Below are 25,599 nucleotides of genomic sequence, written 5' to 3' on the forward strand. Positions count from 1 at the left end.
ATGGTATCTGTCTTTCTCTGTACGGCTTATTTCACTTAGCATCACACTCTCCAGTTCCATCCACGTTGCTACAAAAGGCCATATTTCATTCTTTCTCATTGCCACGTAGTATTCCATTGTGTATATAAACCACAATTTCTTTATCCATTCATCAGTTGATGGACATTTAGGCTTTTACCTAATTTTTAATGTAAGTTGAAATAAGAGCACAAAGAATTTCCAAAACAAAGAATTACCTAATTTTTAATGTAAGTTGAAATAAGAGCACAAAGAATTTCCACAAAGAATTAGGACAAATTTCTTTTGTCCTAATTCCCCAAATGTTAACATTTTGCCACATGTGCTTTAACTTTCTCTTTTGCTAATTTTTTTCCTGAACCATTGAAGAGTAAGTTCCAGACATGATGCTCCTTAGCCCAGATAGTGTGTATTTCCTGGAAGGAAAGACATTCTTTTACATAACTATAATGATCAAAATCATGAAATTAGCATCAAAACAATACCATTATAATCTACAGACCTTATTCGGATTTTGTCAATCATCTTAAGAATGTCCTTCACAGCAAAAGAAAGTCTGGATCATGTGTTGCCTGTGGTTGTCATATTTCTTGAGTCTCCTTTAATCTGGAATAGCTCCTTTGACTCTCTTTGTCTTTTTTGATATTGATGTTTTTGAAGACATGTTAACTATATTTTATAGAAATTCCTCCATTTGGGCTTGTCAGATGTTTCCTAATTATTCCATTCAGGTTACATGCTTTTGGTAGAGATTTCATAGAAGTAATGTATTCTTTTCAGTGCCTCATATCAGGAGGCATATTATGTTAATGCATAATAATTTTTCATAGAAAAACTATATCTTGGTATGCTCTTCTCAATGGGAAAAAACACAGGACAATTCTAAACCATCATCAAATTCTTAATAACTGTAGTACAATTCTATGTTTATTTTATCACTTTCCAGCAGTGAGAAAAGTGTAGATCATCTCTTATTCATATTTACAATTTAGCAGCCAGAAAAGTGCATGACATCTAATTGCACTCAATAATACATAATGAATTATTTTTGAAGAGGAGAGCACTCACTTCGTCTTTACAAATCATCTTTACTCTTGGTTTCTGCTCTGTATCTCCTCAACCTTGGCTTCTACCTCAATTTAGACAGAGTCAGACAGTAGCCCAGTTTGGATACAGCTTCCTCTTAGACATGATATATGCCTCCCCTTGGGAGCTCAGAGTGGTAAAAAAAAAATGCCACTCACTTCAATGTTTGAGAATATTGGATCACTAAATAAAACATGTTTAAAATATAATATGCCAAGTAATTCTCTCACTTCTGCTAAACACTGGAATTTCACATTCAGAAACTTTTCTTTTTGCAATTTACAGAAAATGTTAGTATCATCAATTTCAGGTTTCCCCATAAATTGGTGTTAACACTCAGCATTTAGGCTCTTGCCATAGCCTATGTGTTAGTGGTTGCTGGCAGGTGAAATAAGTAAACATGTCAGCAATGGGATATTTAATTAGAAAAAGAAGATCATAATTGTTTACCAGGCTTTAATTTTTTCATAGATACTCATTTGGGTTTGACTTCCTATTATATGCAAATTAGTATTATCGCCAACATTGATCTTTTTTTGTATGCAGATCTAAATTCCTTCCTATGTTAGTTCTCTCTTAATTTTTAACACTGCAAGTGATTGTCATTATTGTATTATGCAGTCACTAGACTTTTGATTTGCCCACATATGCACATTAATGTACACATAACCACATATGTCTCAGAACTTCCATCTAGGATTACTTTAGCTTTTTCTGAATATAGTTCTTTAATGAGAAATTATGTTGGCAGCAAAGTCTCTCAATTTTTACTTATCTGAAAATATCTTTATTGTGCCCTCAGTCTTCAAAGACCTCTTAGCTTCATCTTCAGTTATAGCTGACTATTATTTTTGCCAGTGCATAGAAGCCATCATACCCCTGGCCTTGTGGCTCTTATTGCTATTGAGAGATTGGCCCTCAGCCTAGCTGTCCATTTTTGAGAGATAATGTGCCTTTTCTCTCTGGTTTATTTTAATGTCCTCTCTTTGTACTTGGTGTTCTTCAGTCTAACTATAATATATATTCTGCTTATGATTTGTTGGACTTCCTGATCAATGATTGGTATTTTTCATCAGTTGGGGAAAATTTCACCGTTATTTCATTATCTCCTACTAAATGCATGTATGTTGGGTCTCATCCTACTCTTTATGTGTCTTAACTTCTTTTTTTCTATTAAAAAAATCTGTCTGAGTTCCATGTAGATAATTTCTTCAAATGTATCTTCCAGTTGATTTTTTTTCTTCCTCTGAAATGTCTAATGTGGTGTAAGGCTATCCACTAAGTTTTTTTTATTTTAAATTTAAATTACTATACATTTTATTTATAAAATTTTGTTTAGTTTTTTTCAAATAAGCTTATTGAACTTATAGTCTCTCATTAGCTGCTCACATTTTTGTACTGAGCGTTCAGAAAGGAATAAGAAAAAAATCCATGCCCTGAAAAAGCTCACCACATAGTATGGGTAATAGTTAGGTAGAAAAACTAAATTACAACATCATAAGAGAAAGTGCAACAGGGAGCACACAACATGTAAATGTATCAACTTGTCAAAGGTTTCTTGAAGAAAATGACTAACTATGAATTGCAAGTGAAGTTACCAGTTAATCCATATTTCTCTTGAGCAACAACATTCACATGATACCAACTGTTGCATAAGTTAGATTTTAACAGAATTAAATAGAAGCAATTCCATGCTACCAGAGAAAACAAATATCCACTGACTTTTTGAAAATCAACCAATCTGTAACAGTCCTGGAATCTAGCAATCTCTTATTTTGATTCCTACACTCATTTTCTGTGCTCAATATCATCCTTTCAACCCTAGATTAATTCTCTACCTGGGGGACAGATCATCTAGGTTTAATTTTGTTTCAGTTCTATCCAACTGCTGACAAGCACTGGAAGAGGGGGACTGACTCACTCCTTGCCCTTGGCTGTGGTTTAGCAGTGGCCGCATCCTTCCCAGGATGACAGGACTTGCTGGACAGCCCCTTTCTCCAGCTCTCTCAACAGGTGCTGGTAACATCTCAGGCTTGAAGGTGGTAACAGCTTCCTGGGTGCCTCAGCCCTCCCGGCTGGTTCCTTAATCCTGTCTTTTCTTTTTTAAATTGTTTTGAGAGGGTGCCTGGGTGGCTCAGTTGGTTAAACATCTGACTTTGACTCCAGTCATGATCTCACTGTTTGTGAGCTTGAGCCCTGCATTGGGCTCTATGCTGACAGTGTGGAGTCTGCTTTAGACCTCTGTCTCCCTCTCCCTCTCTGCCCCTCCCCAGCTTGCACTCTCTCTCTCTATCAAAAATAAATAAACATTAAAAAAAATAAAATTTTTCTAAGAACAAGACACCCCAATAATTAGACAGCAACAGCTAACAGACAAGATGAGTTCCCTCAAAATAAAATTTTAATCGGGCTGAACAGCTATAAGAAACAAAATTAGTCACCACTGCGGCACCTGGATGACTCAGCTGGTTAAGCTTCAGACTTCGGCTCAGATCATGATCTCACAGTCTGTGAGTTTGAGCCTGGTTTGGGCTCTGTGCTGACAACTAGGAGCCTGGAGACTGCTTTGGATTCTGTGTCTCCCTGTCTCTCTGCCCTTTCCCCGCTTGCGCTCTCTCTCTCTCAAAAGTAAATAAACATTAAAAAAAAAAACCAGCGCTAAGGTGACAGGCTTGCACAAAATTCATCAAATTTGCAGGAAGACCACTGCAACATATCTTATCATGCTCTTTAGAGACTTCTGCCACATCCTGAAACTGCTACCAGAAATCACAAGCTGTATCCTTCTGGTCCACTCTGCTCTGAAAGTGTGCAGTTTGGCACCTTGACTCTGACCAATTTCGATAAAGGGCACAGAACTTCCAGTTTTCACTGATTTAACTCTGGGCCTAAACTTTCCCTCTTGAAGCATATTTTTGGTTTGTAACAGAGGCTGTGTCTCCCCAGTTTGTAAACTGCATGGCGATAAATCTTCCTCTTCCCTCTGACCAAATCTTTGCATTCCAAGAATTTTTGTTGAGAGTTCCTTCATTCAAATGTCTTTTTAAAAATTCCAGCTGAACATGCCTTTTGTTTCCCATCATCACTCTGCCTAATACAGTTTCCCAAAATCATTTCTCATACAGCATGAGCACAGGAAAAGGGGAGTAACAACATTTATGGTAATGTATAAGATTTTGGAGGCAAAAAAGAATTCAAAGGGAAAGAAATGTCACATGATAATTGTGCATTTCATCTTGGACATCAAGTATTGAATAGATAATATGGAATTGTTTCCACCAAAACTGATCTTACACCAATTGGGTACACTGTAATTCAATTCCAACACTAACGACCTGAAGTTAGTGCAGACCCCACAGGTTGAGGGTAGAGTCCTCTACAGGCTGCCCTCACTTTAGATGGCAGCCCTAAACCTCAGAGGGTCCCCAGGCCACCTGCACTTCTCACTGGTTGGCTACAATTCAGGGTTTCTCATGACCCCCTTGGGTTTGATACTTCACTAGAACAACAAACAGAAGTCAGGAAAATGCTATACTTAGGAGTATAGTTTTATTGTAAAAGTTACACATAGGGCAAGATCTAGGAGGGTCCCAAATGCAGAATTTCTGTGCCTTCTCCCTGTGGAATCAGGGTATGTCACTACTGGGACTTCATTACATGGGCATGGCTGATTAAATCACTGGCCACATAACTGAACTCAACTTCCAGTCCCATGTCCCTCCCCAAAGGTATAGTTTAAAGTCCCAACCCTCTAAATGCATATTGGCTTTTTTGGTGACCAGCCCCCATCCTGAAGCTATCTAGGGACCTATCTTGAGTCAATCATTAGCATAACAAAGATACAGCTATCAGGAAATTCCAAGACATTTTAGAGTCTCCTTGCCAGGAATCTAAGACAAAGACCGGAAACATTCTTTATTATACACAATGATCATAAGATGGCTTAATGAACTGGTAGCTTTCCCAGAGCACAGGATTTTCGAGCTTCATATTAGTATTGAGAAGGGACGAAGGACAAAAATCAGCATATAACTTAGGTTTAAACGTTATTTACAACTAGAGTTTCCCAAATTAAGGATTTGGCAAGTTATGACAGATGTTGTCATTAAACTTATGAATTGATATCTACATACTTAGCTCAATTTCCAAAAAGATTTGGGACTATGAATAAGACTTATTTTCAAAATATCCTATTTTAAGAACATATAATTCACCTAAACCATAGAAAATAGTCTAAGTGAAGGCAATAGTACTGAGACTCTGTAGGCTTAGATTCAAGTCCTAGCTCAGCCACAATGTTACTCTTGCCTTATCTCTGCTGCACTTGGTATAACACCAAGAGCTGGACAAGATGGCATCTGCCATCGTAGGCCTGCCACAAGTCAACTGCCAGTTCACACAATGATGGCATCATGTGTATTTAAGCTTCAAATAACTAACACTCTTACAATATTTTTAGTACATATTTTTCAAGCTTTAAACTTAGAAACTTTCTACCATTAGGTATGGTAATTGAGATTTAAAAATCAATTCTTAATTTAGCAAATATTTATAAAGCTAATTTTTATATTAAGGTAAAGATCTCTCATTTTTCAAGTTTGTGGAATTAAGTCCCCCCAAAATGAAAAATCACTATAATTTATTAAAGAAAAAACTACTTTTAGGCCAAGTAATAGTTGTACTTTGCTGGTGGCTATTCAGTAGTATTTATCCATTTGGTAGTATTTTTTATTTAGCCAGATGCTTACAATTAAATGATTGCCAGTGTATTTGCCAAAAACATGAGTTTCTTCAAAAGAAAAAAAAGGGGGATAACACCCAGAACTACATAAGTACTTTTGTAAGGTTAACAAAATCTGCCATTTAAGTGTAAATTATTCTTTTTCTCTCTCCCTCTGCTCTGCTTCGCAGCTTGCATACTGTCTCTAAAAAAAATTAAAAAATAAAGGTTAAGTGCCTTAACTCCTGATTTCAGCTCAGGTCATGAACTCACGGTTGCTGAGATTGAGCCCCACATTGGGCTCAGTGCTAACGGTGTAGAGCCTGCTTGGGATTCTCTCTCTCCCTCTCTCTTTCTGCCCCTCCTCTGCTCACTCTGTCTCTCTCTCTTTCAAAATAAATAAACATTGAAAAACAAATAATAGATAGATAGATAGATAGATAGATAGATAGATAAATAGATATAGATAGATAGATACTTTTTTAAAAGGCTGCCTATGGGGCGCCTGGGTGGCTCAGTCAGTTAAGCATCTGACTTCGGCTCAGGTCATGATCTCACGGTCCATGAGCTCAAGCCTCACTTGGGGCTCTGTGCTGACAGCTCAGACCCTGGAGTCTGCTTTGGATTCTGTGTCTTCCTCTCTCTCTGCCCCTCCCTAGTCACACTCTGTCTGTCTGTCTCTCTCTCTCTCAAAAATAAATAAACATAAAAAAATAAAATAAAAAGGGTTGCCTGGATGGCTCAGTTGGTTGAACATTTGAGTCTGATTTTGGCTCAGGTCATAATCCCAGGGTTGAGGGATGGAGCCCCATGTTGGCATTTACACCAAGAGTAGAGCCTTCTAAAGATTCTCTTTCTCTCTCCCTCTGGCCCTCTCCTCTGCTCATGCTCTCTTTCTCTAAAAAATTAAAAAAAAAAAAAATAAAATAAATAAAATAAACCCATTAAATGTACTACCTGAGATGAGTTGCCTTGAAAAGGTCATCATATTGGTGAAATGCCTTGAAATGAAATGTGGATAGATTTTAAAATATATAAAACAAGCAGACAGCTTTGGAAGCAGAAAAATGCATCCACCTAAAAAGCATGAGAATATAAATAAGCATATGGAGGAGAGGGGTCTACCCTAGTAAACTGAATGTGGCTATAATGGGAATAATGGGAAATATATTCTTTAATGGTCATGATCAGTTGTTCATAACAGAAACCAGGAAAGGAGGATTTATTGCAGTCTCTTAGGTGTCTGGAACATCTTTGTAAGAGTTAGAGAGAGGCTATCAGCTGGGCTTCTAATACCTTCCCAGAATACCACCACAGAAGAGGACTACTGGAGCTGCCACCTCTGTTTCTATCTGGAAGATAGAGAAGCAAGTCACTGTCCCAGATAGACCACATTTAAACATTTGTATGCTGTGCCACCCAGCTATGCTTACCAAAATCCTTTCATTAGGATGTTCATAGTACATTCATAATAGCTTCAAAGTGAAACTACTCAATTGACCATCAATAGAAGACATAAATTGTGTTATAGTCACACAACTATATAGCAATGAGAATAAACAACCAATCTGCAATCAATAATATGGACGAATCTTACTAACACTGTTCAGCAAAAAAAAAAAAAGTCAGACTCAAAGAGTACATACTGTATAGTTCCATTTTTATACAAAGTCAAAATTAATCTATGGAATATTTTATATACTTCCATAAAATACTTTTTTAAGCCACTGCCTCAACTATGGACCTAGGCCCCCAAAGCCCCAGTGCACACCAGCAAATTGGATGCCTTCACACTGCTCTAGACTTTCATGAATCTAAGGACCAAACTAGGCCTCTACTCCCAGGAAGGATCTCCATCCCCAGCTTGTCTGTGGAATGACAGACATAGAAGCTCCTGCATCTCACCTTGACCTTCCTAATCTGCAAGGCAGCAATTTGATGGAAACCAGTCTAAATAAAAATTCTCAAATTTGAGGGTCTAAGAGGTATAGCTGCAAGTCTGAAATGTGCCAGTTTTCAGAGTGAGGCAAGGACAGAGGGCTGGAATAGAGTTGTGTGACCAGTCTGCAAATCAGTCTCACTTTCCCATCCACTAGCTGATGTCTTTGATATTTCCCTCTTTAGTTTAATTCTGCCTAGTCTGTTAACAGCTTGACACTCTTTCTCAGAAACTATATTTTATCCTTTAAATTATATTGTGAATGAGTTCAGATAAACAACAAAATAAGGAAGAATGGAAAAGTTGTGACAGGAGACCAAAGTCTTTTTTTTTTGTACTTTTTTTCCTCGTGCAATATCTATCTCAAACATATTTTAAAAATGGTAAACAAATATATACCTATCAACAAGCTGTACCATATTTAAACATCTTGCTATGTTTGATTCTGAGTTTCTTTTAAGAAAAAGAACACCATGGATATAGTTATTTATCCACTTCATTCTCCTTCTCATGCAGACATAACAACCATATTGAATTTGGTATATATCATCCCATGCTTCTTTTTGTACCACAAATGAAACAGAATATTATTTTATTTTCATATCATATAAAGTATATCATACTCTACATTTCAGTCTGCAATTTGCTTTTTTTGTTCACTTAACACTACAATTTTGAATTTAATCCATGTTGTTATATATGGTTTTACTTCATTTATTTTTAACTACTTTATAATATGTCATTATATGGCAGTACTACAATGTATCTGTTCTCCTTGTGTTGGAAATTTGGGTTGTTCCTTTTTTGGTTGTTATTAGAAACAATGCTACAGCAAACATACATGTACCCCTGCTTGAAATCCCTAGAACTTATGCTTGCCAATTCCTGGGATCTTGTTAAAATGCGAATTCTGATTCAGGAAGTCTTGGGTGGGGCCTGAGGTTCTGGATTTCTAATAAGCTCCAAAGTGATACTGATGCTGTTGGTCCGAAGGCCACCTGCTGAGTAGGGTATGTATTCAGAAGTGGAATTATTGGCTTAACGGGTATATGTATCTTCAACTTCATTACATTTTTCCAAATTACTCTCCAGTTCCCTTTGCTCTACATTTTAACTAACACTTGGTATTATAAGAATATAAAGTTGTTTCGATGATTATACAGTTTTTCTCCACACCTGATTGTGGTATGTTATATCAAACAGGTTTTCTCATTTGGAACCAGCTTTTCACTGCTGAAGGGAGGACCTTACTTGAATTTGATGAATTTGATAAGTTATTATTAAGGATTTTTAAATCTAAGTTAATAAGTGAAATTGAGCTATAATTTTCTTTTCTTGTAATCTACCAGTCTGATTTTGGTAACAAGATTACATTAAATTCATAGAGCATTTCTTTTTACATTATCTGAAACAATATATGGCAGGAAGTATCTGCTGTTGATACATTTTATTTGTTTTAAGAGATTACAGTGTTTGGGGAAAGATGACTTTTAATTAATAACTAAATTTATTGAATGCTTATTTGTTTTTTAAAGAATTTTCTATTGCTTTTTAAGACTTCTTCCCCTAAAACATGACCTATTTAATATTATTTCTCAAATTGTTACCATAAAGTTACTACATTGTTTTTGAATAATTTCATACCATCATCTTTAAGTTTAATGTATTTCTAGTTTGATTTGAGTGATTGACCTAGTTTCAATCTTTTTCTAAATGAATTTCTTTAAGGCTATAAACTTGGCTCAAATATCCCATTAGATGCATCATACAAATCTTGATATATCAATAGTACTTTCAATGTAGTTCACTTCTAGGCCCAATATATTGTCATTTCAGATGCAATTTTTTTAAACTCATTAGAATTTTAGGAACATAATTTTAGGTTTCCAAAGAAATTATTTATAAAATGATTATTGTTGAGGTAATTTAATTGCACTGTGGTAAGTGAATTGGTTTGTGTGATATTGATTCTTTAAAATTTGTTGCTGGGCACCTGGCTGGCTCAGCCAGTTAAGTGTCCAATGCTTGATTTTGGCTCAGACCATGATCTCACAGTTCATGGGACTGAGCCCCTCATCCGGCTCCACACTAACAGTGTGGAGTCTGCTTGGGATTTTCTTTCTCTGCCCCTCCCCCACTCATGCTCTCTCTTCCTCTCAAAAAATTAACTTAAAAACAATTTGTTGTAACTTCCTTTTGTGACTTGTAAATGATCAATGCTTGTAAAATTTTCTGTGTCCATAGTACACACAGATACATACCTACCATTTGTTAGGCACAGTGTTCATTTATAAATATATTAAGTAGTTATTCATATATTCTACATCATTTCTAGCATTTGGGATGCATGAACTCTCAGTCTCTGAAAGGCATTTTAAATATTTTGCTCTAATTTATCACTTTCTCTTTGAAATCTGCATACTTTTAACTTTACTCAGGGGAAGCTTTGAGTATATAATCATGATTTTAAAGAAACATCCAAGGTGCCTGGGTAGTTCAGTTTGGTTAGGCCATCAACTCTTGATTTCAGCTCAGGTCATGATCTTGAGGTTCTTGAGATCAAGCCTGCAACAGGCTCATGCTGACAGCTTGAAGCCTACTTGGGATTCTCTCTCTCCCTCTCTCTCTGTCCCTCACCCTTCTCTCTCTCTCTCTCTCTCTCAAAGTAAATAAGCTTTTAAAAAGTTTTTTTTAACGTTTATTCATTTTTTGATAGAGACAGAGCATGAGTGGGGAAAGGGCGGAGAGAGAAGGAGACACAGAATCTGAAGCAGGCTCTAGGCTCTGGATTGTCAGCACAGAGCCCAATGTGGGGCTTGAACCCACAAACTGTGAGATCATGCACTGAGCCGAAGTTGGAGGCTCAACCAACTGAGCCACCCAGGCGCCCCAATAATTAAACTTTAATAAATGAGGGAACTGCCTGATTCAGTGAGAGAAGAGGAAAATGGAACCTTGATACTGGACTTCTTTAATTCCACATGTTATGTGTTCAATACTTTACAGATTTGAAGCAATCCACATGATATATCATTTGAATCTCAAAACAACTATGTGTGATATGTTATATGATATATCATCTCCAATTTATAGATGAAGATTACTGAAACTCAAAATACAGTGCTTGCCTGAGTTTAAATGGCACATAAGTGGCAGATAAATTTTCTAATGACCAAGAAATACTGATCGATTTATTTTTTTAAATTTTAATTCCAGTTAGCTAATATACAGTATTATGTTAGTTTTGGGTGTACGATATACTGATTCAATACTTCCATACAACACCCAGTGCTCATCATAAGTGTACTCCTTAATCCCCATCTCCTATTTCACCCATCTCCCCACCCATCTTCTTTCTAAAGTAACCATCAGTAGGAGTCTGTTTCTTGGTTTGTCTGTCTCTCTTTTCCTCATTTGTTTGGTTTCTTAAATGAATAGTGATCACTTCCAGGGCACTTGGGTGGCTCAGTCGGTTAAGTGCCCGGCTCCTGATTTTGGCTCAGTGCATGATCTCACATTTCATGAGATCGAGCGCTGCATCAGGTTCTGCACTGCTGGTGCAGAGCCTGCTTGGGTTTCTCTCTCTCTCTCTCTCTCTCTCTCTGCCCCTCCCCTGCTCTTTCTCTCTCTCAAAATAAATAAGTAAACTTAAAACACATTGGTTACTAAACATATAAAAAATTATATCTAAATAAATATTTTATAGTACGATAAACAATACTGATTGGGGGTCAGATCAACATGAATTGATGAAAAATATGAATTTTAAGATGTCATAAGTGAAATTAATTTCTATTTATAAAATCAAACTAGGCTGAAAAATTTCTGCTTCAGCATAGTTCCCAGTGTTAATGAATGCTGGGAGTGACCTGCCTCTATGCTGAGGCATGAGAATAAGCATCTGTAATCACAGAATCTTTTGGTTAAAATGTTCTCAAAGTTTATCCTGTCCAACTTTCTACTCATTGCAAGAATTCTCTCTTCAATATCCTACACTAATGGTAGTATTAGCCTCAAATGAAAGGCACACATGATGGTGGTTTATAGTCTTCACCTAGCAATCTTTCCCTTAAATACTCCTTTATTCTATTTGTTTGCTTACAAAAATATGACTTCATAATTAGCTAAGAGCTTAATTTCAATGCAGCCTAAATATGAAAAGATTTTCTGTGTATGCCCAAGAGACAGTGAGAGATGTATGGAAGAACACAGGGAGAGAGCTAATCTGAGCAGTCAGCATAAGAATTATACATATCTAGACTATACTCATTAACTCCCCTCCCCAGAAGGCAAAGAAAAGAAGAGCAGACCTCAAGTAACATTCCCCAGGCAACTTGCAGCTAACTTCAGATGGACACCTGAAGTAACAGTCTAAGAGACTGTAAATTTGAAATATTTGTAAATAATGTTTATAAAACTGGCAAAGTGGATGAAAGCATATTATCATGGTGAGGTGGAGAGGCAGTGAGGGGAGTAGCAGAAGATGAAGACATAAAGTTGAAAGTAGACTCTGGGAGATTGTAAAACCCTTGTAAGTCCAAAGCCAGGGATGGCATGGTCACATGTTCATTTGCAAATCTCCCTTTGGAAAGGGTGCCTTGGACTGGCAGAGGAGCTGGAACAAGTCCCTGAATGAAACTTCCTGTGATACCCAAACTGTAACAAGTCCTATTGTTGTCCCAGAAGCCTTGTAGTTAAGGTGTCCACGGTGAGAGTCTGAATATTAGCTTTTGGGAGGGCACCTGGGTCGCTGTCAGTTGAGCATGGGACTCTTGTTCTCAGCTCAGGTCTTGATCTCAGAGTTGAGTTCAAGCCCCACACTGGGCTCCCCACTGAGTGTGAAGCTACTTTTTAAAACAATAGCTTTTTTCACTCCTTCAATATCTGTATTAGGTATAATCCAATAAAAACTGAATAAATTATTTTATTTATTTTTTAATGTTTTTATTTATTTCTGAAACAGACAGAGACAGAGCATGAGTGGGGGAGGGGTAGAGAGAGAGGGAGACACAGAATCCGAAGCAGACTCCAGGCTCTGAGCTGGCAGCACAAAGCCTGACGCGGCGCTCAAACTCACAAACCATGAGATCATGACCTGAGCCAAAGTCGGTCACTCAACCAACTGAGCCACCCAGGTGCCCCCTGAATAAATTATTTTAAACCAAGGAGAGATTCCAGTCTGAATTAAAGAAAAGTCAAATATCTTAAAGTATAGAAGGAACCATTAAGTTGGAGTTATTCTGGGGAATGTAAATAGGAAAAATGAATACTTTTTGCCCTATCTGCTTCTATCTTGTCATTTGTTGAAATCCATGAGCACACATCACATTTTTTTTATATAAAAATCATTAATAAATTAAAGCAAGGCATTTTTTTTCAAATTTTCATTTAAATTCAAGGTAGCTAACAAGTAATGTAGTATTGGTTTCAGAAGTAGAATTTAATGAATCATCACTTACGTATAACACCCAGGTCTCATCCCAACCATTGCCCTCATTAATGCCCATCACCCATGTAGCCCACCCCTACCTACCTCTCTCCATCAACCCTCAGTTTAATTTCTGTCATTCAGAGTCTCATGTTTGCTTCCCCCTCTTTCTCTTTTTTCCTTCCGGTATGTTCATCTGTTTTGTTTATTAAATTCCACATATGAGTGGAATCATATTAAATAATATAATATTTGTCTTTCTCTGATTGACTTATTTCATTTAGCATAAATACACTCTAGCTTCATCCACATTGTTGCAAATGGCAAAATTTTATTCTTTTTGATGACTGAGTAATATTCTATTGTGTATATATATATATATGTATATATATATATATATGTATACACACACATCTTCTATATCTACATCTTCTTTAAAATTTTTTTTTAATCTTTACTTATTTTTGAGAGAGAGACAGAGTGTGAGCAGGTGAGGAGCAGAGAGAGAGGGAGACACAGAATCTGAAGCAGGCTCCAGGCCCTGAGCTGTCAGCACAGAGCCCAACGTGGGGCTTGAACTCATGAACCATGAGATCATGACCTGAGCCAAAGTCGGATGCTCAACTGACTGAGCCAGCCAGGCACCCCGTATATCTACATCTTCTTTATCTATTCATTAGTCGGTGGACATTTGAGTGCTTTGCATAGTTTGGCTATTGTTAATGCTGCTATAAACATCAAGATGCATGTACCTCTCTGAATCCATATTTTTGTATCCTTTGGGTAAATACTTAGCAGTGCTATTTCTGGGTTGTAGGGTAGTTCTATTTTTAAGTTTTTGAGGACCCTCCATACTGTACCAGTTTGCATTCCCACCAGCAGAGCAAAAGGGTTCCCTTCTCTGCATCCTCGCTAATATCGGTCATTGCCTGAGTTGTTCATTTTAGCCTTCTGACAGGTGTGAAGTGGTATATTGTTGTGGTTTGATTTGTATTTCCCTGATCATGAGTGATGTTGAGCATCTTTTCATGTGTCTGTTAGCCATCTGGATGTCTTCTTTGGAAAAATGCCTATTCATGTCTTCTGCCCATTTCTTTACTGGATTATTTGTTTTTTGGGTATTGATTTTGATAAGTTCTTTAAAGATTTTGGGTACTAACCCTTTATCAGGTATGTCATTTGTAAATATCTTCTCCCATTCTGTAGGCTTTCTCTTAATATTGTCAAATGTCTCCATGGCTGTGCAGAAGCTTTTTATCTTGATGAAGTCCTAATAGTTCATTTTTGCTTTTATTTCCCTTGCTTCCAACAACGTGTCTACTAAGAAGTTGTTCCAGCTGAGGTCAAAGAGGTTGCTGCCTGTGTTCTCTTCTAGAATTTTGATGGTTTCCTGTCTCACATTTAGGTGTTTCATCCATTTTAAATTTATTTTTTTGTATGGTGTATCAAAGTGGTCCAATTTCATTCTTCTGCATGTTGCTGTCCAGTTTTCCCAACACCATTTGTTGAAGAGGCTGTTTTTTTTTTCCATTGGATATTCTTTCCTAAAGCAAGACATTTTTATTCATTTGAAGTATATATGTAGTTAATTGGGTATCAAAGTTTTAGGAAATGACTTTTTTTTTTGGTTTCAAGTTTTTATTTAAATTCTAGTCAGAATTTAACTAGAATTTAACTAGGCCACAGCAACTTCTTACTTGACATGTCTCTGGAGGCAAGGAAAATAAAAGCAAAAATGAAGTATTGGGACCTCATCAAGAGAAAAACAACAACAACAACAAAACTTCTGCACGGTGAAGGAAACAATAAACAAAACTAAAGGCAACAGACGGAATGAGAGAAGATATTTGCAAATGACATCACATAAAGGGTTAGTATACAAAATCTTTAAAGAACTTATCAAAGTGAATACCCAAAAAACAAATAATCCGGTGAAGAAATGGACAGAAGACATGAAAAGGCATTTTTCCAAGGAAGACATCCTCAACATCACTCATCATCAGGGAAATATAAATCAAAACCACAATAATATATCACTTCACACCTGTCAGAATGGCTAAAATTAACATCTGAGGAAACAACAGATATTGGCAAGGATGCAGAAAAAGAAGGCTTTTGCACTGTTGGTGGGAATGCAAACTGGTGCAGCCACTCTGGAAAACAGTATGGAGGTTCCTCAGAAACTTAAAAGTAGAACTACCCTATGACCCAGTTATTGCACAACTAGGTATTTATCCAAAGGATACATACGGGAGTGCTGTTTCGAAGGAGAACATGTACCCCAATGTTTATAGCATTGCTATAAACAATAGGCAAATTATGGAAAGAGCCCAAATGTCCATTGATTGATGAATGGATAAAGAAGTTTAGATATACACAATGGAATACTACTTGGTGATGAAAAAGAATAAAATCTTGTCATTTGCAACAACGTGGATGGAACTAGAATGTATTATGCTAAGCGAAATAAGTCAGTCAGAGAAAGACAGATATCATATGGTTTCACTCATATGCGGAATTTGAGAAACACAACAGATGAACATAGGGGAAGGGAAGAAAAAATAAGATAAAAACAGAGAGGGAAGCAAACAATAAGAGACTTAAATACAGAGAACAAACTGAGGGTTGCTGTAGGGGAGTTGGGTAGGGGATGGGCTAAATGGGTGTTGGGCATTAAAGAGGGCACTGGTTGGGATGAGCACTGAGTGTAATGTTTAAGAGATGAATCACTAGGTTCTACTCCTGAAGCCAAGACTACGCTGTATGTTAACTAAGTTAATTTCAATAAAAATGAAAGTTAACATACAGTGTAATAGTTTCAGGAGTGGAATTTATTGATTCATCACTTACATAAAACACCCAGTGCTTATCACAAGTACCCTCCTTAATGTTCATCATTCATTTAGCCCATCCCCTGCCCACTTACCCTTCTAGTAACTCTCAGTTTATTCTCTATGGATAGGAGTTTCTTATTGTTTGCCTCCCACTTTCTCTGTCTCTCTCTCTTTTCTTTTTTGAAAAACGATTCATTGTTAAGAGCAGTTTGCAAACCAGGTGCATCTTTAAAGATTCTCTTCTTTAAAACACTCAACTGTCACCCTTTTCAATACAGCAAAGGCAAGTGTCTGCCTATTCCAAAATGGGTTATCAAAGTTCAGATTTATTGGTTAAATTTATGTCAAGGAAAATGGATGATGTATTGTTGGTTTTCTTCCAGGTTGATCATCAATCTTAAGATTGTGTATAAGTGGCCCAAATCCTTTCATTAAAGCTTAGTGCTCAGACAAGGTGGGAGGAGAGACTAGGAAGAGGGGAGGGGAGGCTGACCAAAGAAATATAACCACACCCTATACTTTTAGGAACTCCACCATTCTGAGCTAAGAAAATGTTCTTTCCCAACCCAAATGAATTTTATCCTAGGTGAGACAGAAAAATCTAAACACCTAAAAATCTAGTTTTAATCTTATTCCTGTGTAGTAATATTAGGGTATTAATGTCAGTATTTGTCTCAATCATCAGTGCGTGGTTGTGATTTTTGTTTGGTCTTTTACACAGGGACTATGAATTTTCTACATCATTTCTACATCACTAGGTGGTAGCCTTGTGAACTTATGGCCAGTTGACTATAACTTCTGTTCCCTGAGAAGTAGTATGGTCTGTTGCTTACCACAAACCCTAAGTCCAGGCCTAGGGTCTCATATAGTCTGTTGCTTACCACAAACCCTAGGCCCAGGTCTACTACCAACTAGCTTTGTGAACTTGGACAAATAGCCAGTTTCTGCCCTTCAGTTCCTCATCAGTGAAATGGAGAGACTGGAACCGAATGGGGAGGGAGATGGGAGAATTAAACAGCTTACATTTTTCTTAAGTTTATTTATTTATTTTGAGAGAGAGAGAGAGAGAGGGAGGGAGAGACATGCACAAGCAGGAGAGGGACAGAGAGAGGATGAAAGAGAGAATCCCAAGTAGGCTCCACACTGCCAGTGCAGACCCCCACATGGGGCTCCAACTCACGAACTGTGAGATCATGATCATGACCTAAGCCGAAATCAAAAGTCAGCCACTTAACCGAGTGAGCGAGCCATCCAGTCGCCCCAGCAGCTTACTTTTTATAAAGTGCTTAAAACCTTGCCTGGCATGCACAGTAAGCTTCCTGGAAGTATTAACTGTTTTCATACAGCCAAAGAGAACCCTTAGCTGGGTTTGGAATCTCCTCAGTGCAGACTCAGCATGCAACCATAGGATTGAACTGCTGACCAAAACCAAATCATTGCCTCTTGAATGCATACTTGTTATGGACTCAATGTTTGTGTCCTCCCCAAATTCGTATGTTGAAACCTAATCCCCAGTGTGATGGTATTAGGAGGTAAGGCCTTTGGGAGATGATTCGGTCATAAAGATAGATCCCTCATGAATGGAATTAATGCCCTTGTAAAAGAAACCCCAGAGAGCTCCCTTGCTCTTTTGTTATGTGAGGGCACATGGAATAGACTACTGTCTATGACCAGGAAACAAGTTCTCACCAGACATGGAATCTGCCAGTGCCTTGGTCTTGAACTTCCCAGCCTCCATAACTATGAAAAATAAATGTCTGTTATAAACCACCCAATCTATGGTATTCTGTTATAGCAGCCTGCATGGACTAAAACAAAACTCAAAGATCACGTTTATTAATATTGGAAACTTCTGGACAGATCTCAGGAATACTCAATTATATTTATAGAAATTAAATCCAAAGCTTCTGAGAGACCTGTAAGAGTATTCTAACAGGTACTTCCAGGTTCTTTCATTAGAGCACCATAAATTTGGGTTAAAAAATTATATAGTGCTACTTTGCTGGATAACTTACTTCATTCAAAGTCAGGTCAGTTTTGGCTAAACCTTTGGTCAGAATAGATATGGCCTAGAGCAAGGTTTATCAAGACAGAATCAGGCACAAGGATGCCTTAAATCTATTTTAACTTCTCAGGTGCTCATGTAACCTCTGATCAATTATTTCCAAGGGCTATGTTCTACCTCCTAAGACAGTCCACATCATGTTTAAAGTGACTATTAGAAATTTCTCTAAGCTAAACTAAATTTCATCTCTATTCTTTTGCTTTTTGGGGTTTCACAAAGTAGTCATTTGTATACATAATTAATACTTAGAATATTTAAAGCCAGTTAAAGTAGATTCTCCTAGGGATTATGTACTTGGATCAACTTGTAAGGTAAAACTTTCTTATAATGAAATTTACTCATGAAAATCTTCTAAGTTGCTCACAAAGTAAAATCCTATTAAAGCCTATTTTACCTCCTGGGTTGGAATACTGTTCTTTTGGCTGGTCTGCAAATGAGGTAGTTGACTGGTATTTAGGAGCCAGATCCTATGAAAAATACTTACCTTTATTCATTTGGCAGAAGGGCATATCTCTGAACTTATCCATATGACACAACATTATGAAATATTTCTTTAGCGTTTTCTATTTTTAAAAAACCCACTTATCATCTTCAATATACTAGGTATTGTGCAAGAGTTGGAACTTGTCTCATATTCCTCACCAATAAATGTGGAAAAATAGACACCTTTTTTAACTGAATGGGGAAGCCTCTCCTGAGATGAAAATGAGATTTAAAGAGAAGATTAAGGAGAAAAAAGTATAACATGAGGGGCGCCAGGGTGGCTCAGTCAGTTGGCCGTCCGGCTTCTGCTCAGGTCATGGTCTCGCGGTTCGTGGGCTCGGGCCCCACGTTGGGCTCTGTGCTGACACCTCAGAGCCTGGAGCCTGCTTCAGATTTTGTGTCTCCCTCTTGCTCTGCCCCTCCCCTGCTTGTGCTCTGTCTCTCTCTGTCTCTTAAAGATAAATAAACATTTAAAAAAATTTTTTTAAGTATAACATGAAAGTGATACTCTACAGAGAAAAATAATTGAAAAAGATGCAAACAACTCTACTGCTGAATCTTGAAAAATGAGTTCACAAACTGTCATCTTCCTGCTTAACTTCTAACGTTATTTCACGAAAATCTGGCTAATCACTGAAGGAACAATGCTTTGCAGAAAATTCCCAGAGTATTTATTTTTAGGAATAAATTCTAAGAAACTCCAAATAATTGCCTTCCTTTAGCAAAATTAAAAAAAAAGGTTTTCACCAGGATTAATTACAGAGATCTTCAAGTGGACTATTCAATGAATCCTTTTAAGATGCCTATTTCTAAGGAAAGAAGTCATTCTAGAAACAGAAACTAGACTTCAGTTCTTCAGTGGCACTGAAAAATATTTTATAAGTTGTCATAAAGCAAGAGCAACAACAAAAATCTCCAAAACCAATCATAATGGGATCTTCCCAAGTGAGCCATGGCTGACAATTACATCAAGGTTTCTGATGCATCCCTTTGCCATCAGAACAGAGGTGAATTTCGTTAAAATGAAGATCAAAGTATTTCCTTGGTGAGGAAATGGGCTCATTAATGTCCAAAGATTAATGGATATTGAAGAAAATTGAAAAAGGTATTCCCATATCTTTCCTAAGATCTGGTCTGGGTAGGAAGGGCTCATAGTTAGCTGGTGTGTGCATGAACTATAGCGTTGTTTTTTTTTTAAGGTAGTGGTAAAAGTACTGCCTTCTGTCCAAGTGGATTCCTCTATCATTGAAGACAAACTACAATAGTTTTGCCAAAATTAGGCAATTGGAAGTGCAGAAAATATAATGTGGAACAGCACTGAATCTTAAAATCTTACTAACTGCTATTTACTTCGTGACCCTGAACAGTCATCGGCTTTCATTCCCTTTTCAATTTTAAGGGACAGGAAAGGGATCAAATAAATGTGAACTTCAAAAAGCATTGTATGAACTATAAAGGACTACAAAGATTTAGACAATTCAGAGAAAAAGTCTAGTGTGAACCTTTTATTTTGACAAAACAAATTTTTACAAATTATACACTCTAAACTCCCAAGTTTCACTCATTTAAAATATAAGAGATGAGGCATCCTGGACTCCCAAGATTTCAGGCATGAATAAAACAGTACCAGATTTTCAATTTATATAAGCTAGTTGCATTTTACATACCATAAAAGTGAAGAGAATTGTGACAAGCATTCACTAGTTTCAAATGTACCTATAAGACACGTGGGCAACTTGGGTTTTTTAACCACACAGCTTCCTATTAACAAATATCTAAGTAATTGACATATATATTTCCATTAATGGCAGACACAACTCCACAAAATCAAATTATATGAATAATTTGCTTTTAATAATCTCAACTTGGAAACTGAAAAATTAGAGGAATGTATAGTTAAGTAGCTGAAAATGTTATACTTATGGCACACAAGCACATCATGACAAGGAATGCTAGAAGTTGTTCCCCTCACGAATGAATTTGAAAATTTAAAGTATATTTTATTGAGAAGCTAATATCCTTAGTGTGAAAATCAGGTTAAATGAAGTGTTGACTCAATCTCTAAAGATCCAGTAAATTATAGATTTTGTGCAATTAGTTACTAACATACACATTTCAAGATTAATACTGATTTCAATAGAACATTTAGATGGTTCTGAAGTATCTACTTTTTATAGTTCACTTTAACTACACACATCAATGAAATGTAAGATTCCTCAGTGGGAAGTTATAAAGCTTGTGAGGCACTAACTACAGGTAATATGTATATGATTCAGAACAAATGGCTGCTTTTCACCTTCAAAGAGCCCCCTTTTAATTTATACAAAATTAGACTGTTTTTACCCACATGTATGCATAAAAGTGCTTGTCAAATGTACACAGTCCATTTCCATAATCCTAAAACAAAACAGGCACACAAATGGATAATAGTTTATATGTTTTATGTGAATATTTTTGATACACCTTTAAACAAATTCAATTGCTATCTAGAGAGGTGTAACAAACTTGGTACAAATTTCTTTGACTTGGGAAAGTAAAGATCTAAGAACTCTCTAAACTCTGCAATTCAGTTTGATTCATATACTGGTTCACTCACTCTGCAAGCTGTTAACTCACTCCTTAATCTCTAGAGGCTGCAGGTACTTATGTTTCAGCAATTATGAGACCAAAAAGACTAAGGGAGAAGGACTTGTTAGAATTAGTCTCCCACAAAATAGTTTTGAATCTAGTTACAAATTGATTTAATATGCTTGTGAGTTAAATTTTATAATAATTATAAAGACATTTACTCTAACAAATTTGAATGAAATGTAATTAAGGACTACACCCTTAATTTTAATGAAAGGCATTTTTCATTTACATACAAAGGAATTCAATAGCCAGCAGCATTTAAATAAAGATATAGTTCCATCTCTTCTCTTTTCCCTTTTATAAAGTGCTATTTTTAACTGGGTAGATTTACTATCCAGCTTTTCAGTAACTTCACTGTATGTCTCTAATAGATTCAAGGAAACACTGAAAAATTCAAAGTCCTTAGTATTAGAAATATTTGCAAACATTGCTACAAAGCACAGACTATGAATGTATTTTATGAATAAAATAAAAAGTGTACCTTATGTGAGAATCATTAAGTTGATTTAATAATTACTTCACAGAAGCATAAGCTGACTAGCATTTATACCAATTTTTGCTAGTCCTCTAAACCAGAAACAGCTTCTGTAGGCAATTCAACTCTAAGCACCACCAAATAGGGTCATGTCAAATAGAACAAATGATCCCCAGAATAAAAACTCTGACAAATTTAGACTGTTAGACTAGCAAAACAAATTACTGAGAATCAGAACCAGAGGCAACATTTTACTTAAAAGTACCATAGGTCATCAAGTGTTTTCTTTAAATAAAATTTTGTGTAGTTATTAATAATGTACCTTAACACTAAGTGCAGTGGTCTTAGAGACAGTTAAAAGAAAACCAGAGTACAGATTAACTTAAAAGTGAATGCTGCCTATTTCTTTAGTTCAGTAATTAAAGTTGAAATTGCTATTTAAAAAATAGCTGAGCACTACCTAATACAAACAGGATACCATTTTTACTCACATTATTCTGTAAATAGCTTTTTGTATTTCAACTTTGACCTGACCTTCAGTAGTATCTCTACTGTATCTACTCTAAAGGCAAATGCAATTAGTAAAAAACAAAAAACAAAAATCAGGGCAGTATGTAGTTTTGTTCACACTTAAAATTTCATTACAATTTGCATTTCTTGTCACTCTTGGAAGAGTAACCACTTTTAAAAACAGAAACATAAAAGTGTAGCATTCCTTACTTTGCATGGCATCCAGTAATGGTAAAATCAAAGGATCCCTTAATCATCAATTCTGTACACCCAATTTAAATACATTTCCAGTCCTCAGAAACAGGGACTCCAGGGCAGAGGGGTGGCATTTGGAAAAGAGGCCTAGGGCAAGGTTTGATGAAATCACTTGGAAATTTACTTCACCCAGAATGCTAGGTTATGGTAATTCCTCCCACCCATTCCAACTTCCCAAGCCAGAATGCAGAATTTAACCTCTTATCTGGTCTTACTTTCTTGCCTACTCCTAGTATTCTATTCCTGAAAACAAATAAACCTAGAATTTTCTAAAAGAAATTATTTTTTACCCAAATACATTGGACTTCGGTCTCAATTTGAATGAAGATGAGTGGCTTTTAAGAGCCCGGTCCTCCTCTCCTTCCTCCAGTAGCTGCTCTGGGTCTCTGAAAGAGGGTGTAGTGTGGATGATCTGGGTTCGGAAGCGGATTTTGTTGAGTCTGGGTTTTATTCGTCCACTAGAGCTGCCGGAGGCCTTGCGACCTGGATCCTTTGCTTTGCCTCCAGCCCATCCCTCAGTCAAGTGGTGGTGGTGGTGGTGATGGTGATGGTGATGATCCCCTCCATCCTCTAAGACATGTGAGAGTTTGTAGGTGATGAGGTGTGAAGGCAGCACCTTTGAAAGCCTCCATCGCCCACCCCCGCTGCCAGTGGCACTCTCTCCATCATCCTCATCCAGGGCTCCCACCAGGTTCTTGATCTCCTCAGCGATGCTCTGACTCAGGTATTGAGAGGCCTTTTTCCCACTGTAGTCCCTAATGTCCACGTCTGCGTCGTAAGCCCCCACCAGCAACTTCACCACCTCCACGTGCCCGTGCATGGCAGCTAAGTGCAGGGCAGTGTAACCTCCGCTCGTCCTGGCGTTAATGTTCACTGGCAGCTGGTGTTTGTTAGCGAAGTTGACCAGCATGGCCAGGAGCTCCTGTCTGCCATGCTTGGCGGCCCAGTGCAGGCAGGTGAAGCCAGTTATGAAGTCCCTCTTGGCCAGCAGGCCGGGCTCACAGGTGAGCAACCCTTCCAGGCTATCCCACTTGCCGTCAGAGGCTGAGAGCATCCAGGCGTGTTCCAGAGGGTCCAGCGTCACGGAGCCGCCACCGCTGCTCTCCTCCTCTGCCGACGACGAAGCGACGGATGCGCTGTCTGAGTCTCCCCCGCCTTTGCCGCGTCCTCCCCCAGAGGAGGTCCCCGCGCTGCTGCCCCCAGGACAGACGCTCCTCTTCAGCTGCGGTGAGCTGCCCATCACAAGGTCCCTAAGGTTCTGGCGCGTAGATTTTGGGGTGGTGACGCCACCGCCGGGGGAGCTGCCCGCGTCCGTCTCCTCGCAGCCATGGGGTGGGGGCTCTAGGTCCTCGCTGGGCCCGGGGTCCGGTCCCCGGGGGGAAGGCTGGACCTCGCGCTGAGAGCTTTTCCTCCGGGCCCCGCCGCTCAGTGGCGGCCCGCTCAGGGTGTCGCCAGTCAGGCTTGGCGGCCCAAGCGCGGCAGCCGGTGTCTCCCCATGGCTCTGCTCGCAGTCTGGACCCGAGGACGCCTCGGGAGACGCCACCTCTGGGCACAAGCCGCCTTCCTGGGTCTCGACCCGGCCGTCGGGCGTCCTTGGGGCGCCGCTAGTGGACTCTGGCTCTACGGTCACCGAGATGCTGGGCAGGTCACGCGAGGGCGCAGCTTCTGACTGGGGGGGTCCCTCGCAGAACCTCTTTTTAAGGTGCACGTACTTAGAGCCGTCAGCAGGGTCGGTGCGCACCGTGGCCACGGCATTGACCAGTTCCTTGAAGAGAGCGCGGGCGCGGGCGCGCTGCTCCGGCTCGCCGCCCAGAGAACCTCTGAAGTGCTGCACCAGCTCGGCGTGTCGGGCCCGGCCCCCGCGCTCCGCGAGGAAACGCAGCACGGCCTCTGGGCTGAGCTCCACGGGCCCCTCCATCCGTGGCCGCCCTGCTCCTCCCGCGGCGGGTGGCTCAACCCGGCCCCATCGCGGCCCGCTTGAAAACACTGGCTTCTGAGGGACGTAGAGTCCAATCGCCTGGCTCCAGTGGATTCTTGCCAGAGCGTCCTCGTCAGGAGACGCCGCCACCGCCTCACTGGGGCCGCGCCCCTGGGGAACACCCCCCCCCCCCCGACAACCCCGCCCCTACGGCTTCACCCCGCCCCCCCAAGACCGCCCACTTCCGGTCCCTGCGCTGGCCGCTAGCGCTGCTTCAGGCCGGCCGTCGGCGGGCACGCCCCCCGTCCCATGGCCCGCCCACTTCCGGCCTTAGCGCGGGCCGGCAATCACTGCACCCACCCGCCGCCTGCTGGCTGAGTATTTTTCCGCGCGTCTTTCTCCTAAGGTCCTGAATCTCTTCCAGTCACTCTCCCTCCGCTCTGGTTTGTCGTCTTCTGGGGCGTCGAGGGGATACTCCTGAGAGAGGCTCCCTTCGCGCACGCGCGCCACTATTTGGCGCGGTTAATTAATGTCGCGCGCCCTGCCTGGCGGGGCCTTAGCCCTCTGGCTTTCTGCCCTCGCGTCACTGAGGCCACTAGACTTGGCCCCTCCCCTTTCCCCGGACACCCCTACCCCCCCTCTCCCGCGGAGGCTGGCCTCGCCCGTTACACCGCCTCCGGTCCGCGCCCCGCGCGTTCAACTCTTCCCGGCGCCCCTTTGCTCCCTTCGCGGTCGGGACGCTACGCTCGGGGGCCCGGGCTGAAACCCCACTTCGCTGAGACCCCAGCCTCCGCTCAGCTCCCGCTCGGGACCATGACCTCTGAGGTGGCGCGGCATCTGGTGAGTCCCTGTCGACTCCTCACGACCCCTCCGCTGCCAAGCGCTGCCCCCTCCACCCTGGGCCCGACTCCCCGGGCCGCCGCCCCGCCTTTCCCAGGGTCCCAGCGTAACTTCCTCAGTCCGGAGCTTGGGGCCCCTTAACACAGTCAGGCCCCGTCCAGTCGTGGCCGGGATTGTGAGCCGCGCCGCTCCTCAGCTCCCATTGCCCTCTCGGCCGGTCATCCCCAGGCTCCCGAGGTCGGATGATCCGACCCTGCTGGGAGAAGGGATTCTCTCTTAGCGCGGGAGGCAGGGAGCGGGGCTGTTCCCGCTGCCAGAAGCGGGGGCACAGGGCGGACTCCCCAGCCTCCCGACCCCACGTTGCTGGAGTGGCTGGGAGTTTTTTGCACGGCTTCTC

At 39.8% G+C, this 25,599-nt stretch overlaps 2 protein-coding genes across 5 annotated transcripts in view; one reads left to right on the forward strand and one right to left on the reverse strand.

The window, feature by feature from the left end:
* Positions 1 to 20,063: 20,063 nt before the first annotated feature.
* Positions 20,064 to 24,514, reverse strand: SOWAHC (sosondowah ankyrin repeat domain family member C). The gene has a single exon (XM_042981033.1). It carries the CDS (start codon positions 24,360 to 24,362, stop codon positions 22,731 to 22,733), a length of 1,632 nt encoding a protein of 543 aa, XP_042836967.1. The 5' UTR covers positions 24,363 to 24,514; the 3' UTR covers positions 20,064 to 22,730.
* Positions 24,515 to 24,758: 244 nt separating this feature from the next.
* Positions 24,759 to 25,599, forward strand: part of SEPTIN10 (septin 10) — a 65,328-nt gene continuing 64,487 nt past the window's right edge. Inside the window, exon 1 of one of the 4 annotated variants that reach the window (XM_042981034.1) lies at positions 24,759 to 25,202. In XM_042981034.1, coding sequence (XP_042836968.1) covers positions 25,176 to 25,202 — 27 coding nt within the window. In that variant the 5' untranslated portion in view covers positions 24,759 to 25,175. The remainder of the gene's footprint in view (positions 25,203 to 25,599) is intronic. The other 3 variants (XM_042981036.1, XM_042981035.1, XM_042981037.1) reach the window with 3 other exon arrangements.

Source organism: Panthera tigris, chromosome A3 (assembly GCF_018350195.1).
Source record: "Panthera tigris isolate Pti1 chromosome A3, P.tigris_Pti1_mat1.1, whole genome shotgun sequence".
Lineage (NCBI taxonomy): Eukaryota > Metazoa > Chordata > Mammalia > Carnivora > Felidae > Panthera > Panthera tigris.